Here is a 15,464-nt window from a genome sequence, read left to right as displayed (position 1 = left end):
TACACCTGCTATATCTGTGTGTCTTTTAAACCATTTATTTATTTGTTCACTTATTTATTTCATAGCTTCCTTATTAGGGTTTTTGTAAATAATACATAGTGGCATGTAACTTTCCCCCTTCCTAAGAGCCTTATTTATTTGTTCTTTCATAAAGGAGGTAATAATAAAAATGTATATAAATTACAAAATGCCAGCAATTTGCAAAATCAGATATATGATCATCAGCTCAACTTTAGCAGTTAGAGACTGGAAGAAAGAACAAAAGTTTCTAGGAATTAAAATAGAATATTCAGATAACCTAGTTCAATATTTTGTCCAATGAAGAAATCAGTTTTTATATTTATGAGCATTGTGTAGGACTAGATTTCATCAGCTTTGTTGAAAGGTCAGCAATCTCTAAACTTTCTTAAGCAAGTCTATAGTAGTTTGAGGTGAGCAATTTCCATGGGCCTCTTTTTCAAGAGGGGTCTCCTGTAGTAAAGGCATCTTCGCAGACTCTTGGTTTCAATCCATTGCGAGGCAAAGTTTAGTTGAAACAATTCTTTAATGTGATAGGGTCATGGGGAAAAGAAAGTGCATTTTATGGAGGATCCCCATGCTTTTAATGTCATCTTATTGGTATGAAGGATTCCATGCATCTGTGTGACCCAGCTCTATAATTCAGCAAAGTGTTGTTCTTTTTGCTTGAAGAGAACAAAAATGGCATCACTATGTCAGGGTCAAGGTATTGGGTGTTTTGACTGTAGCTGATCAATTCAATACGAGCTTAGAAGATTCTACCATAGATCAGGCCCAAATAATCCTTTGAATATTTGGAGTAGAAATGTCCCTAAATTTGCACCTTTCTTGTTTCTTTTGAGCTACTGCAATTCTGCTTTGCTCATAGATGCTTTGTTCATCATTTTTGATGCAGGCAGGGCATGATGGGCACATCATACTGGACAGTCTGATGCCAATGTCTCCTGTGTCCCACAATTGATTTCAAAGTTCTTCAGAGAGGGCTCTCATGTCACTTCTTTCTGACTTCTGTGTTATTTCTTGTTCTGTGTGAGTCCTCTGTAAAACAGATTTTGGGGCAAAAGTATGTTTGGCATTTGAACAACCCATTAGAGTTGTACTTTTCCCAATAAAGTTTGAATATTTAACAGTTCATCCTGAGAGGGGACTTCATTGTCCTTATCTTGTCAAGTGAACTTCAGAATCTTCTTAAGACAATTCAATCAGAAGTGATTAAGTTTCTTGGAATGTTGCTGGTAGATTGTCCAGGTTTCATAGGCCTACAATAATTAGGTCAGCAGAATGGTTCTGTAGATCTTCAGTTTAGTAGGTAGTTTAATACTTCTTTTGTCTCACACTTTCCTTTGGAACCTTCCAAACACTGAGGTAGCTCTGGAAATGCATGTTAGTTCCATCATCTATGTGTATACCTCTGAAAAGTATATGGTCAATGTATGTGAACTCATGCACAACATTCAAAATTTCTCCATTTGTTTAACAGATGATTCCACATGTGGATGGCGTGATTGGTGCTGGCTGGTAGAGAACGTCTGTACTCTTAATATTATCAGGGCAAAGTTAGCACAAATGACAGATTATCAATCTATACTCTGTTGCATCTTGGCCTAAGAGACCAAGGTCAGTGAACAAAAAGTTGTGTATCAACTCTTCCTCTACTTTAGTCTTGGCTTGTAAACCTTTTCAAGGTTAATGATTAACTGTCAATATGATATCCGACCTTGATGCCATTTTCATCCTCATGAAAATCATGAAGTCATTGTCTATTATCCATTATTGAAAGACAACTGCTAACATTCATTTTTTTGCTATAGCTTTTTATTTACAAGTTATATGCATAGGTAATTTTACAGCATTGACATTTGCCAAACCTTTTGTTCCAATTTTTCTCCTCCTTCCTCTCCCCCTCTCCCCCAGATGGCAGGTAGACCAATACATGTTGAATATGTTAAAGTATAAGTTAAATACAATATATGTATATATGTCCAAATAGTTATTTTGCTCTACAAAAAAAAACCTGGACTTTGAAATAGTGTACAATTAGCCTGTAAAGGAAATCAAAAATGCAGGCAGACAAAAATAGAGGGATTGAGAATTCTATGTAGTGGTTCATAGTCATCTCCCAAAGTTCTTTTGCTGGGTGTAGCTGGTTCAATTCATTATTTCTCTATTGGAACTGATTTGGTTCATTTCATTGTTGAAGAGGGCTACGTCCATCAGAATTGATCATTATACTATTGTTGAAGTATATAATGATCTCCTAGTCCTGCTCATTTCACTCAGCATCAGTTCACATAAGTCTCTCCAGGCCTTTCTGAAATCATCCTGTTGATCATTTCTTATAGAACAATAATATTCCATAATATTCATATACCACAATTTATTCAGCCATTCTCCAATTGATGGCATCCACACAGTTTCCAGTTTCTGGCCACTCCAAAGAGGGCTGCCACAAACATTCTTGCACATACAGGTCTCTTTCCCTTTTAAAAAATCTCTTTGGGATACAAACCTAGTAGTAACACTGCTGGATCAAAGGGTATGTACAGTTTGATAACTTTTTGAGCATAGTTCCAAATTGCTCTCCAGAACATTCATTTTTCCATTTCGCCAATTTTGTTTTTTAGAGAGCTGTTTTCTGTTTCCAGTTCACTAATCCTATTTTTCAAGGATTTGGTTTCTTTATCCACTCTCTCTTTAACTGACTTCTCCAGGCTCTTTTGCCAAGCCTCCCTCTCCTTTTGCAGAGCCTCCCTCTCCTTTCCCCATTTTTCTTCTAGCTCCCTTGTGAGAGCCTTTTTAATTTCCTCCCTGAGATTCATCTGTGCTGAGGGACATAAGGTCTCTTCCTTCGGGGATTTACCTGGGGACTGTTTGTTTTTAGTCTCCTCAGGGTTTGGAGTCTGCTCTTTATCTGTATAAAAGCTGTCCAGGGTTAAATTCTTTTTCAGTTTCTTGCTCATTCTGTCTATTTATCAAAGACAAACTATCAAAGAAACAGAAGGAAAAAAAACCCCTTGAATGGAGGCTGCTTTCTTTGGGGGAGGGGCAGGGTATTCGTGAGGCACAGGTCCTACTGTGCTATGGCGCCTGCGCACTGAGATCCGAGCGGGCTAAGACACTGTGGGGGAGGGGTGGCCAGGTCCCGAGAAGCTCCAGCTGTTTGGGATTGTATTCTTCACCCCCGGTGTTTTTAGCTTCTCTGCTGAGCTGCTGACTTGCTCCTATAGCAAAGCTCTCACCGCAGAGACGGCTGCGATTGCGTCCTACCCCCTCTCCGGTCCACCCGGTTCTGAGCTGCTATCTGTGCTCTGGTTGCCGCTGCTGCCCGCAGACTGCTTCCAAATACCGTCCCCGCCCTCGCGCAAAAACAGACCTTTCTTGACGAGTCTCAAGGATGGTTTCTCTTGGTAAGTAATTGTATGGTTTTTTTTTCAGTCGAGCATTAATTCAGAGGCATGAAATGAAATGAATAGTGAGAGAAAAACACGGAGATTACACAGAAGTGTATTTCCTCTCCGCCATCTTGGCCGGAAGTCCCAGAACATTCATTTTTAATGAAATTTTTAGTTCCACATTTTCTCCCCTTTCCTTCAGATGCTAAGCAATTTGATTTAGGTTATGTATATTCAGTCATGTAATAGCTATTTCCATATTATTCATATTATAAAAGAAACAGTTTACAAAAAATTAGACATTTGTTTGCAAATGGAAAAAAAAACACGAAAAGATAAATTGAAAATAGTATGCTTTGTTCTGTATTTAGACTATCAGTTCTTTCTTTGGCTGTGGCTAGCATTTTTCACATGAGTCTTTTGGGATTATCATGGATCATTGTATTGCTGGAAAAAAGCTAAGTCATCCATAGTTAATCACTGAACAATATTGTTATTACTATGTTCATTGTTCTGGTTCTGCTGACTTCACTTTGCATTAGTTCATGTCTTTCAAGGCATTTCTAAAATCTGCTTATCATTTCTTATAGCACAATAATGTATAGAGCACAATGATGCTCTTTTCATCCTCACAGAAGGTGACTAACAACATTGCTGAATATATATATATATATATATATATATATATATATATATATATATATATATATATATATATATATATATATATGCATGTAGCCCTACTTTACTTCATTGGTGACTGGGAAATGGTGAATCTTTGGTTGCTAAGATACACTCTCCTATACAGTATCATGTGCCTATAAATGTAGCATCTCACTAAAATCCCCATCTCTTTGGATCTTCATGGATGAAGTAAACCAGTGAAATGAACAATGTGGTGAATCTAATCAATATTGACAGCCAAATTAAAACAAATTAGGCTCTTTTCAGTGAAGGAGGATATCTGAATTATTTGAATCCTGCCTCAATTCTTCCATACTTGTTTTTGTGTAGACTTAGCCAATGAAAGATAAGGACATTTTCATGAAACTTTATAGGACCCAAGAGTTAAAATGGTACAGGAAGAAAAATAATGTGGGAGTTCACATAGTTCACATGGGAATTAAGATAGGAAACCAGGCTGACTCAGACCAGGATTCTGAAATGCATGGGATGAATTAAACTCCAGATAGAAGAAGCAAATAGTAATAACAAGGGTTGGGAAAGTCTAAAGCATGTGTAATGACTGTGGCTATCCTGGGAAAATCCGATATAAGATAGCTTATTTGATTTTCTCCCTTCTAATCCATCCTTTGTGATAACACTGTTAAAATCTAGCCAAACCATCATTTTTGTCTTGGCATCTCTTAACACTATACTCAAAAATATTCAGTGACTTCCCATTCTATGAATCCTTTTTTTCTGTTTTTCAAAACTTCCTGATTTGACTTACTTTATTCCTTACTATTCCATAATATACATTCTCCTTTTCTACAATTTTTTTTCTAACTATGCTAAGAACATACTATGCTCATTCTTGTTTTTTTTATTTTTAGCTTTTGTTTGTTCTTCTTGCCTCAAATGCCTTTCCCTCTTCTCCAAATCCCACCTCCTATAGTTCAAAGCAGAATTTAAACCAATCTTCCTCCATGAAGCCTTCCCCAAACTTAGAGATGTGAGTAATATTTTTATAATGAACCCTACTTAATATTCTGTACCATGTTATTGTGCACTTTCCTATGTCAGCTGGTGCTTTATGTGTATTGAATCTTATCTCACATATAATCTACTTACGAAGGAATCAAGTTGCCATTTTCTTAATACCTAACAGAGTTCAGAGCACACAATATCTACCCATTCATTCAATCCATTCTTATTAGAAGATATCTGACAAATTCTTATGCTTGATAGATACTACCCACACTGTTATTAGGTTTTAAGTAGGTAAAAGATACAATACTGGTAGATACAGAATATTGTAGCTTTTTTGTAGCAGCTTTTTAATAGAAAAAAGATTAGAGATAGAAGCTAGATGTGTGATTTCACTGGCATAAAGAATGTTCTCATAAAGAGAAACTTTCTCTATGACTTGAAGATCAGCATGGTAGAGAGTTGACTGGGATAAGTAACAAAGACTGATCTTAATGAAGTGCAAATCTGACTTTATAATACCTTTCCTTCCTTCTCCTGCCTTCAAGAAACTCCAGTGGTTTCAGTATCAAATCCAGTTATTTTCAGTATCAAATATAAAATCTATTTGGTCTTCAAAGCCATTTATAACTTGGCCCCTTCCTTCTTTCACTTCCCTCATCCCTTCTCTGTGATCCGGTTATACTGGCCTCTTTCTTTTTCCTTGAAAAAGATACTCCATCCATCTCCTTATCCCATGAATTTCCCATGAATTTCTCTCATGCCTGAATTCCCCTCTGATCTCTACCTCCTGGCTTCCTTGGATTCTTCAAGTCTCAGCTAAAAGCTCATCTTCAGTGAGAAGCCTTTTCTCATCTTCCTTAAAGCTAAAGACTCTCCCTTGTTTGTACACATTGTATTGGACTAAGGCAAAACGAAGTTAAAAGTCACACAACTAGTGAGTGTCAGTGGTGCATTTGAAATGGCTCAGGTCTAGTGCTCTCTCTATTCACTGAACCACTTACCCATGTGATGTAAACTAAGTGCTTAATAAATGCTTTGTAACAACAAAGCTATTGAGACAATCAAGATTAAATTAATTGGGCAGAATCACATGGCTAATGAGGGCACATTTGAACTCAGTTCCTCCTGACTCCAGGGCAAGTACTCTATCCACTTTATCACATGAATTTATATTTGATTTACCTGCCAATTAGTAAATGTTTATTGACTTGATCAAGAACCTGAGAGATTAAGTGATTTCTACAGAATTACATAGCAGATATGTGTTAGAAGCAGGATTTTAACCCAAGAATGTCAGACATAAAGTCTAATTTTCTATCCACTCTGCCAAACTATCTCACAATGAAAAAAAAATGCATGTGTGTGAGTGTGTGTGTGTGTGTGTGTGTGTGTGTGTATGAATCCAATTAGATATACAGCATAAGGAACCTGTTTATACTGCTCCTGGGTAACCGAGCCCATTCCATCTTTATCAATTTCTTTAAATCTTTTCAGTGTCTGAAGAAGTTCTTCCTCAGATGGGAGTGGCCAAGGTTGTGAAACGACTAATAAAAATTTGCGCCAGTCAACAAATTCTGAATTCACTGTTAATAAAGTTGTTATCTCTTGTAACTGTAAATAAAAGGAGAAAATATTATGTTTTATATTAATTTATTTTTATTTTATATTAATCTTGAAATTTTTGTTACATTATTTTTTGTGCTAAGATATTCCAATAAAGAACCTTTTAATGATAGGGAATATAGACTGCCCTAAATTGCATGGTGCCATTGCTCCATCCATCTGATGTTTTGCTTTTTGTCATTTGTTACCTTGCAGATCTTTGTCATCATGTTGCCCTTCCAATTCAAGAACAGCAAGACATTAGCTGTAGTTTTTACAGGCAGGGCAGTGTTCAGGGGGAAAGGAGCTATATCTTGATATTTTGTTCTCTATTTAGGGAGTGGGGGAAACACGGGGAGGAATGCATTAAAATGAAAAGTGAGAATGGCTGATCTCAACTATCATTTGAAAATTGTCTAGTTATGTAGCATTGCACTAATATAATCACATTTGTTCAGTCCTATAAGTAATAATGACAATGGCTGTTTTGATGCTTAGGTATTACAAACTTAAAACTCAGTTTATTTTTTTAATATTCAATTAATTTTAATATTCAATTAAATATTGATTTGTGAACTATACAAACTTTTTGAATTGGACCTATTTCTGGAGAATTGTAAATGGTCAAATATAAAAATTCAAAGGATCACATATTGAGAATTGGCATTTAGTCCTACCTCCAAATTTTACAAATGAGGAAATTCTGATGAAGCTTGCACAAGGTCACAGAAGTAACAGAATTAAGACTTGAAAAATAGTCCTTTGATTTTAAGATCCAGAATTCTAATATGTGAAATTGTACATGTTCTTAAACAGTGTTAAATATACGTTTAGACATGGACAGTAATTTTTGATTTTCCACAAATAAAATTATTCTTGGGAATCAAATGTAATAATGTAAATATAGCTTTTTGCTAACTTTAAATTGCTGTGTAAGGGTTATTATTAATAATAATTTCAGCTTCTGTTGGCCTTCCCTAAACCTATTTTCTTTCAATTCCTTTATTTCTTCATAGTAGTTTATCTGAATAAACTTTCCTCTCTTTTTTACCTGACCTTCTTGCATTCTTCCCATTTTTCCAATGGCCAATGTCACTATTCATTTTTACCATTCTTTTTTCCAGTATTGGAAAATTGCTATCAAATCTCAAATGACCTCTAAGCTAACAGAGATGCTAAGACATGGAAATAAGGACAGACATATAAATGACCGCTGTGTTCTAATTAGACACTTCTACCTCATCTGATGTATGGGAGGCCTCTACAAAGCATGGAGATTGGAGGTGGAAGGTCCTACACAATAATGATTCTCAATATTTTATTCTCAGTATCTTTATATTATTCAAATTAGGAACTGTCCAAGATTTTTTGTGTGTGTTAGGTTTATATGCATATATATATATTTAGAAACAGACACAAATTTTGAATTTTTCGATACTCTTAAAGGATTTGAAAGACCCCCAGGATTATTTTGACCACACTTTGAGAACCACTGCTATATGGTGTTGAGGAATGCTAAGAGGTTCCTTGAATTTGTTTTTTTTTTTAAGTTGCTATGTTTTCCAGAACACTAGATTCAGTGCATATAGGAGACCCTGAGTGTGTCAAGGACAAAGCCTCATAATGAGGCAATATAATGTGTTATCTCAAACTAGATTCCCTGTGTTTCCTTGAGAGTCAGGACAGACACCAGTCAGTCTGCACTAGGCTGAGAAATTGCTTGTGCTTCTGGACCCTTGTAGATAAGCAAACCGTTCTATCTTCATAGTCTAGGAAGAGGGATTTTATCCTTTTCCCATTTTTGCTGTACCTTTTCCCTTTCCATGTCATATCTGTTAGGTGAAGATTTGTGGTTTTTTCTTTCTTCCTTTGTCATACTGTTATAAAAACGCAAATGTCTGTATGGAATATGAATTCTTTAGATTACATGTACATATTCATTTCTCTTGTGGTAAACCTAATTTTCACATGTTTCATGAAGTAGTCATCGGTAGTGAGTTTCAAATAGGCCAGTTTGGCAAAGAACATGGAGTACATGAAGGGGAGTAATGAGAAATCAGCTCAAAATGTTAGTATGGAGTCAGATTGTGAAGGGTTTTCAAAATCCTCAATCCCAATATTTGTTTCTTATCCCAGAGGCACTAGGGAACCTCTGAAGTTTCTTAAGAAAGGCAGTGAGTGATATGGCCACATTTGTGTTTTAGAAAGTGTAAACTCAGATCTCCTGGGCATCTAAACAAATCTATAGTACTATAGGGTTGAACAAATAAGATTTTGTTAGTATAGTGGTATAGACCTAAACATCTGTCCAATGATAATGGCAGTGTTTTCACATCAATCATGTCAATTTATTTATGTAACTTTCCTCATTTCCCCCTTGTAGAAGTGACCTCTCTCATCATTTATATAATATTATATACATTTCTTCTGTCCTTCCATATTACATACAGTGTTAATATTAATTGAATATATGTCCTATAAAGCTATTAGCCCTCAGAGAGGGGATTTGTATTTTGTACTTCCCACAATTTCCAACAGTTTCTCTTTTATAAATTAATCATTCTCAAAAAAGGTTTGATAAAATGAATCATTGGGAAACTGAACTATATCAGTATTTAGTTCAGAATAATGGAAGATAACTGACATTTGTGTAGGCTTAAAAGTTTGCAGTGTCCTTCAAATATATTATCTCTCTTGGATCTCAAAACAACCTTTTGAAGTAGATATTATGTACATTTTATCAAGGAAGGAATTGAGACTCAAGAGAGGATTAAACGACTTGTTCATTGTCACACTACTAGTAGACATCAGAGGCTAGAAGGCAGGTTTTGTCCCTTCTCATTCCCACACTTAATTCACTATATACCAGGTAACCTCTTGAGAGTTCCTTGTAAAAGTTACTATTTCAGGAACACATGAACATTTAGTCCCAGACTACCTACTTCAGAAATAATAATTCACTTACAAAGGACAGAGGCCTAAAGTTCTGAAACTCAGAGAATGACAACATACCCATTTACAACTGAAACCTACTTCAGGTACAGTAAGGTGTAGCCAAGCTTCAGGAAGGTGGTTTGTTCCAAGGTTCAAAGTCACCAAGTCATACAAAATATCAGTAAAATGTTTATTTCCCAAATAACCTAGTAAAGGAATAAAAATATTTAATTATATTGCATGGATCTTTTCCTCCCCTAGAATATAACACACACATAAATGGATGATTAATATATGTTTGAAATATGTAATATTTAAATATGTAACTTCTCTGAAACAAAAGATAAAAAACTCCCTCTGAAGTTGCTCTCTTAAAAGTGAAAAATGCCAATATTTTAAGAATTCATGTATTGAGCATCCATTCCCATTTTCAATATACCTTCTTAGATTTTTTTTAATTGTTGGAAAGTTACTTGAGTTTAGCTTTTTTGGCCTACATGAGTTGAATGGCTTACATGCATGCAAATGATTATGTTCTAAGTAGACACTTCAACCTCACCTAATCCCATGTATCATAATATACTTGCTTTCCACAGATAAAGGAATTGATCTCATTTTTAAATTATTAGAATGAAAAGTATTTGCTTCATGAAGAAATTTATTAGCTAAACATTTCCACATACCACATGAAAGAAAAGCATGCTTATTTTTTTTAGCCTTCCTAAAGTTGTGTATTCCTATCCCCAGCTAAAATTACCATCCTTAAGAGCTGATTGTTTTTCATGCACATGCACCAAAAATAAAAGGATAATTGAATTCCAACAGAAAATAACTGATAATACATCACAGAATACCTTTGGTAGTCAGGAGAGGATCCTATGGATAATCAGGGGTCTTTAGGTCCAAAGCACATAGATGTTCTTGGTTTAGAAATGAAAAGAGTGAAACAGAGATGCTACATTTTAAATGATCAGCTTGTCTTAGTTTCTTAAATCCTGCATGAGCTTTGTTATTTTCTGATACTTTTTGGAAAAGTGAAATAACTTTTAAATTTTAGGAGTTCAAATTGCTTGCTCAATTTGAAATATGGTAGATAATTTCTTGGATGGAAAAAAGATAATCTTCTCTTCCTCTAATTATTCAGGAGACAATTCAGAAGTGAATGGTCATTTGAGTGCCGCTCATGAATCCTTTTCCCTACCCCCAGAAGAGTGTTTTTAAATGCACAAAAGAAAATACTCAGTATTACAAAAGAAAACAAATATATTGAAATTGGTTTCTCTCTCTCTCTCTCTCTCTCTCTCTCTCTGTATATATATATGTATATATATATGTGTATATATATATATATATATATATATATATATATATTTAAAGTTCACAGACCTCAAGAATTCCTGTTAAGTAAATTCAGTTAGTAATGCTGAATTCAACCTCAAATTATTTAGAAAGGTACAACTCCTCAATTCATTAAGTTTAATCAAAGTAAACAAAAGTGGAGATAGAAAAGCTGCTATCATCATGAAAAGTCCTGAAAACACATTATACGAAATTTAAGAGAGAATTAGAGCTTATAAATGTTTAACTCACATTTTTGAGTTTATCTCATTGGCTGTTGTGTAAACATCATATTAAAATGATATTTTAAATTTATGTGTCTTTCCCTCCAGGGAGCTCAAAAAAACAATTCATGTCATAGAGAATACAAAAAGAAAAAAAAGATTTCCATAAAGATAATGGAAAACCAAAGAGATGCACTTGTGAATTTGATACAGGGATGTAATAGAAATTCTCTTGACAATAAGATCCTGGGAGATTAAGTACCTAAATCACATTTGTTTAGAATTTGCCCTTAATTGGAACTCTGCTGCAAATCTGTGATGTCTTTGTGAAGGGGAAGCTCAGTCCTGTCTGTGCTGATCTCTGGTTGCAACAGCTCTTGAGAGGAAGCATTAGAAGATTTCCTGGAAAGGTCCACAGAAAACATCTAATTCAACAATTCACTCATTTTACAGAAGAGGAAAATAAAGCTCAACAGGAATTTTAAGTTCAGGGGGATTTAGTGATTACACAGGTAGTAGGTAACAAGACAGAATTTGAACTCAGGTCTTTTTTTCTTCATGTACAGTACTCTTTCCCCATTACTACAACATAGCCATTCCGTAGCCAAGGACTTTCACAAAATTATCATAAGAACCCATGTGTAAATATTGTTATTTCCTTTTTACAGAGGAGGAAAAAGATTCTGGCAACAGAGCTAGCATGTGACTAGAGCAGAATTCAAATTCACAGAGCCTGACTCCAAGTCCAACAAAAACCCAGGCGATTTCAGCAAAAAGCATCTTCAGCGACATTGCCTTCATAGTTGTAAGGTAATTAAAGTAGATCTGGATACCATTTCTTCTAGATGAAATTTAGTTGATTATTTGCTTTTAAATTCCAGTATGGGGTCATTTTATAACTGTTGTATGAAGACCTCTTTACTCTGTATGAAAAACTATGGAGTTCAAGTTTTGTTTTTGTTTTTGTTTTTGTCCCTTACAATGTTAATCACTTTCATAAAGGCTGTCTGAGCTTGAGGAGCAATCGGACTGAGTTATCATATAATCAGTTGGTGGAGGTGTAATTCTCTGCCAGGAGGTATTCCATAGTTGGATGGCTTCCTTGGGGTCAAATTTGTTGATGTCTGGAGAATTCAGCTGAATTATTAAAAGGTCTGTCATGCTCTCAGGCTTTATTTTGAAATGCATTTGTGATTTGGTTAATTTCATCTGACTGAAGCCACGTTCTGCCTCAGCTGAACTTGCAGGTAGTGTCAGCACTAGATCTACAAGGGTCAATATATTGGGATACTTGATTGAGTAAATGGAATTCACAAAATCCCATGTTAACTTTCGGATGTTCTGAAATCTATAAGAATCAAAGAAAAGTGTCAAGAATTAGTAGATTCCAGTTTATATCCATATATATATGTATATGTGTGTGTTTGTACAAAGATCTATTAACACATCAAAAACATCAACATTAATTTACCACAATTGAGCTTTCTCAGCTTTGCTTCTCACCTATTATAAATCTCAAATTTCATCATGCTCCATTCTGTGTCCACTTCATCAATTTTCACATTGGCACCCTCCAACACAGGTTCATAATGCTTTGTAAGAACTGATATCTCTTTTTCACCAAACTCTATATATGGATACAAAAAAAAATGTCAGAGAAAAAGAAATGATCCACATAGATTTCAGTATATACTGGATAGTAAATCAGCATATGTACACACACACACATATATATACACATATATATGTGTGTGTGTATGTGTATATATGTAAACATGTTTTACCTTGATCTATTTTTCCAGGCCATAATTTGAAACTTCCAATAGTGGTTGCCCTCACCACATCATGGTTGGCGTCACTGAAACAATCACGAAGATGCTTTATGAGGTTTGTTAAGACTGTGTTCCGTACTTCAGAGATATTTCCATTTCCTGTAAGTTGGTTACCATGAAAATGTGTGGCAGACTCAGTCAGACGTTCCTTTGGACCTGGTCTGAAACATATTAAAATAAGTGCTGAATAATTTTCTAAAGAAAACTTGTTGGGTGTACTCTAGCTCACCAATCAGCTAAGATACCTTACCTTCTTTTATACATGCTGAGGGTTCCTAGTGTTGATTGTAGCGTTGCAAATACATCTCCTATTGATGAATTTCTATCCTGATTAACTCGGGACAAAATGCTGAGGACATTGATTATATCCAGTAGAAAGTGAGTAAATCTGACTACCTCAGCTTGGAGAAGGAATTGTAGGAGCTCCGTAGCTTTCTGATGATCCAAGATATTTCTGTCTTCAGGTATCTATAGCATAGTCAGGGAATAAAACAGTAGCTTATTTTCTTCAAAATGATTATCATAATACTTAAGGAAAGAGGTCGGGGGGTGGGGAGGTATGTGTCATTTTTTTGCTTATTTTAAAGAAAAATCATAGATCCAAAAGTACTTACTGTTCTCAATTGCTTGACAATTGCAGAATATCCCTTGAGAAAGACCTGGAGAGCTGTCTGTAGACGAGGGAGCCATCTGTTGCTGCTGACTCGTGAGGGAATCACGGGGCGGATTTTAAGGTCTCCAAAGATAGCTATTAGAGCATTCTTATTTGAAGGTGAATCATGGTAAAAATAATACACATTCTGGAGAAGATCATTGACAGTATTGTATAGCTCAATGCCTTGCAGTGCTTCTTGATAAGTTAATTCAAGCCGATGTGCAAAACAGTGGACTGTTTGCACACAGGGCTGGATTTCTTTCAAAAGCCTGGCGACGCTATTGTTCTCTCCGACCATGACAGCTGTGCCATTACTCCCAAACCCAACTAGTTTTTTGGACCAGTCTGAGCTGGACAAGTTCAGCTGAAGATTTATCTCAAGTGCTTTCTCAATGGCACTTTTTATCGCTTCTGGATCAATTTTGTCCACAGTCTGCACTCCAACAATCTGACAATGGACTTTGCCCTCATATGCAAACTGCACATAAATGACTTTGATGTCCTCGATGACGCTTTCCGTGCCGCTATCACTGATGAGCGAGAAGAACTTACATTTTTCTAGTTTCTCTTTCAGTGACCTGCGTTCTACTTCGGCAATGAAGTATATGAACGTTCTGGCTGACTTGTTACTTCTGAATATTGGGCCAATATCTACACCCTTCATATCATCCAGTTTGCACATCCAGACAAAGTCTTTAAGGGGACGCCCAGTCTTGGCAATGGCATGACATGACCTAAAAAGGTTTTCTATTCTTCCCAGGATTACTTTGTTCCTATTTTTTATCATCTGCTCTTTGGCGCATCAGTCAAGGTGGAAACACCCATTGCTTCTGCTAGAGCAGCCTTGGCATGAGCTTCACTATTGTCATGTGCTTGGAGAAATTCAGTCCTAAAGTTGTTAGTGCCATAAAAAAAACTAACTTGGTGTCCTCCTGAGCTCACTCCATGTTTGCGACATAAGCCACAGAACATTAGGTCTGATCTGTCATCATATACCAGCCAGGGGTATTTTTTAAGCCAAATTTTCAGAAATTGGTTGGTTCTCTTAGGTAGGTAATAGTCAAGATTCCTCAGCCTTTTCTTTTCTTCAGCATATCTTCTAGTATCAACTGAAGAGCTTCCTTTTTTAAAGTACTTCCATGGTATTTTGGCTATAGTTTCAAAAAGTAAATTAACAATAAAGCATATATAATCATGATTTCCATGACACTTTCTCTACAATGACATCAACAAGATAATAGTTCTTAAACCTTTTGGAATTCCCCATGAATCAGTCAGTCCCTCCCCAGGACCCAAAACTCTTAAGAAGATCCATAAACTTGTAGGAACAGAGCCAAGAAAGATCATTTCATGGGGAAAATATTCAGGGATGAGGCAGAGTTTGAACTGAGACTTGAAGGAGGAATACATTTTGGATAAGTGGAAAGGATGGGGAGAAAACATTCCAGGCAAGGGGAACATAAACAGAGCCTTGAAGGTAGAAAAGCATTAGCCATTTTCTGAAAATAGCGACTAGACCAATTTGATTAAAGGTTTCTTTGGTCAAGCTGTAGGAAGAGGTTGAAAAAATAGTCTAGTGTCCAGCTTATGGAATAACAGGATAAAGAATTTGAAATTTCTCCTCTAGGAACCACTGAAGTTTTTGAGCAAGGAATAATCAATTTGATTAGGGCTATCCAGGATGGATAGAAAATAGAGACAGGAGGAACTTAAGAAATTGAATTAGAGTGCTAATGATAGGAATGGAAAAGAAGGGATGGATGCAACCCATATCATGAAAAAAGAGGAAACAAAACTTGTTGATTGTGTGTAAAGG

General features: G+C 35.7%; 1 protein-coding gene across 9 annotated transcripts in view; it reads right to left on the bottom strand.

The window, feature by feature from the left end:
• Positions 1–15,464, bottom strand: part of SPEF2 (sperm flagellar 2) — a 235,389-nt gene that overhangs the window by 22,957 nt on the left and 196,968 nt on the right. For all 9 annotated transcript variants that reach the window (XM_051989705.1, XM_051989711.1, XM_051989718.1 and 6 more), the window contains 2 exons: positions 9,699–9,805; positions 6,492–6,674 (listed from right to left, as the gene is read on the bottom strand). In XM_051989705.1, coding sequence (XP_051845665.1) covers positions 6,492–6,674; positions 9,699–9,805 — 290 coding nt within the window. The remainder of the gene's footprint in view (positions 1–6,491; positions 6,675–9,698; positions 9,806–15,464) is intronic.

Source organism: Antechinus flavipes, chromosome 1 (genome assembly GCF_016432865.1).
Source record: "Antechinus flavipes isolate AdamAnt ecotype Samford, QLD, Australia chromosome 1, AdamAnt_v2, whole genome shotgun sequence".
Classification (NCBI taxonomy): domain Eukaryota; kingdom Metazoa; phylum Chordata; class Mammalia; order Dasyuromorphia; family Dasyuridae; genus Antechinus; species Antechinus flavipes.
Note: the sequence above shows the minus strand (reverse complement) of the source record. Positions and strands in the feature narration are given on the sequence as shown.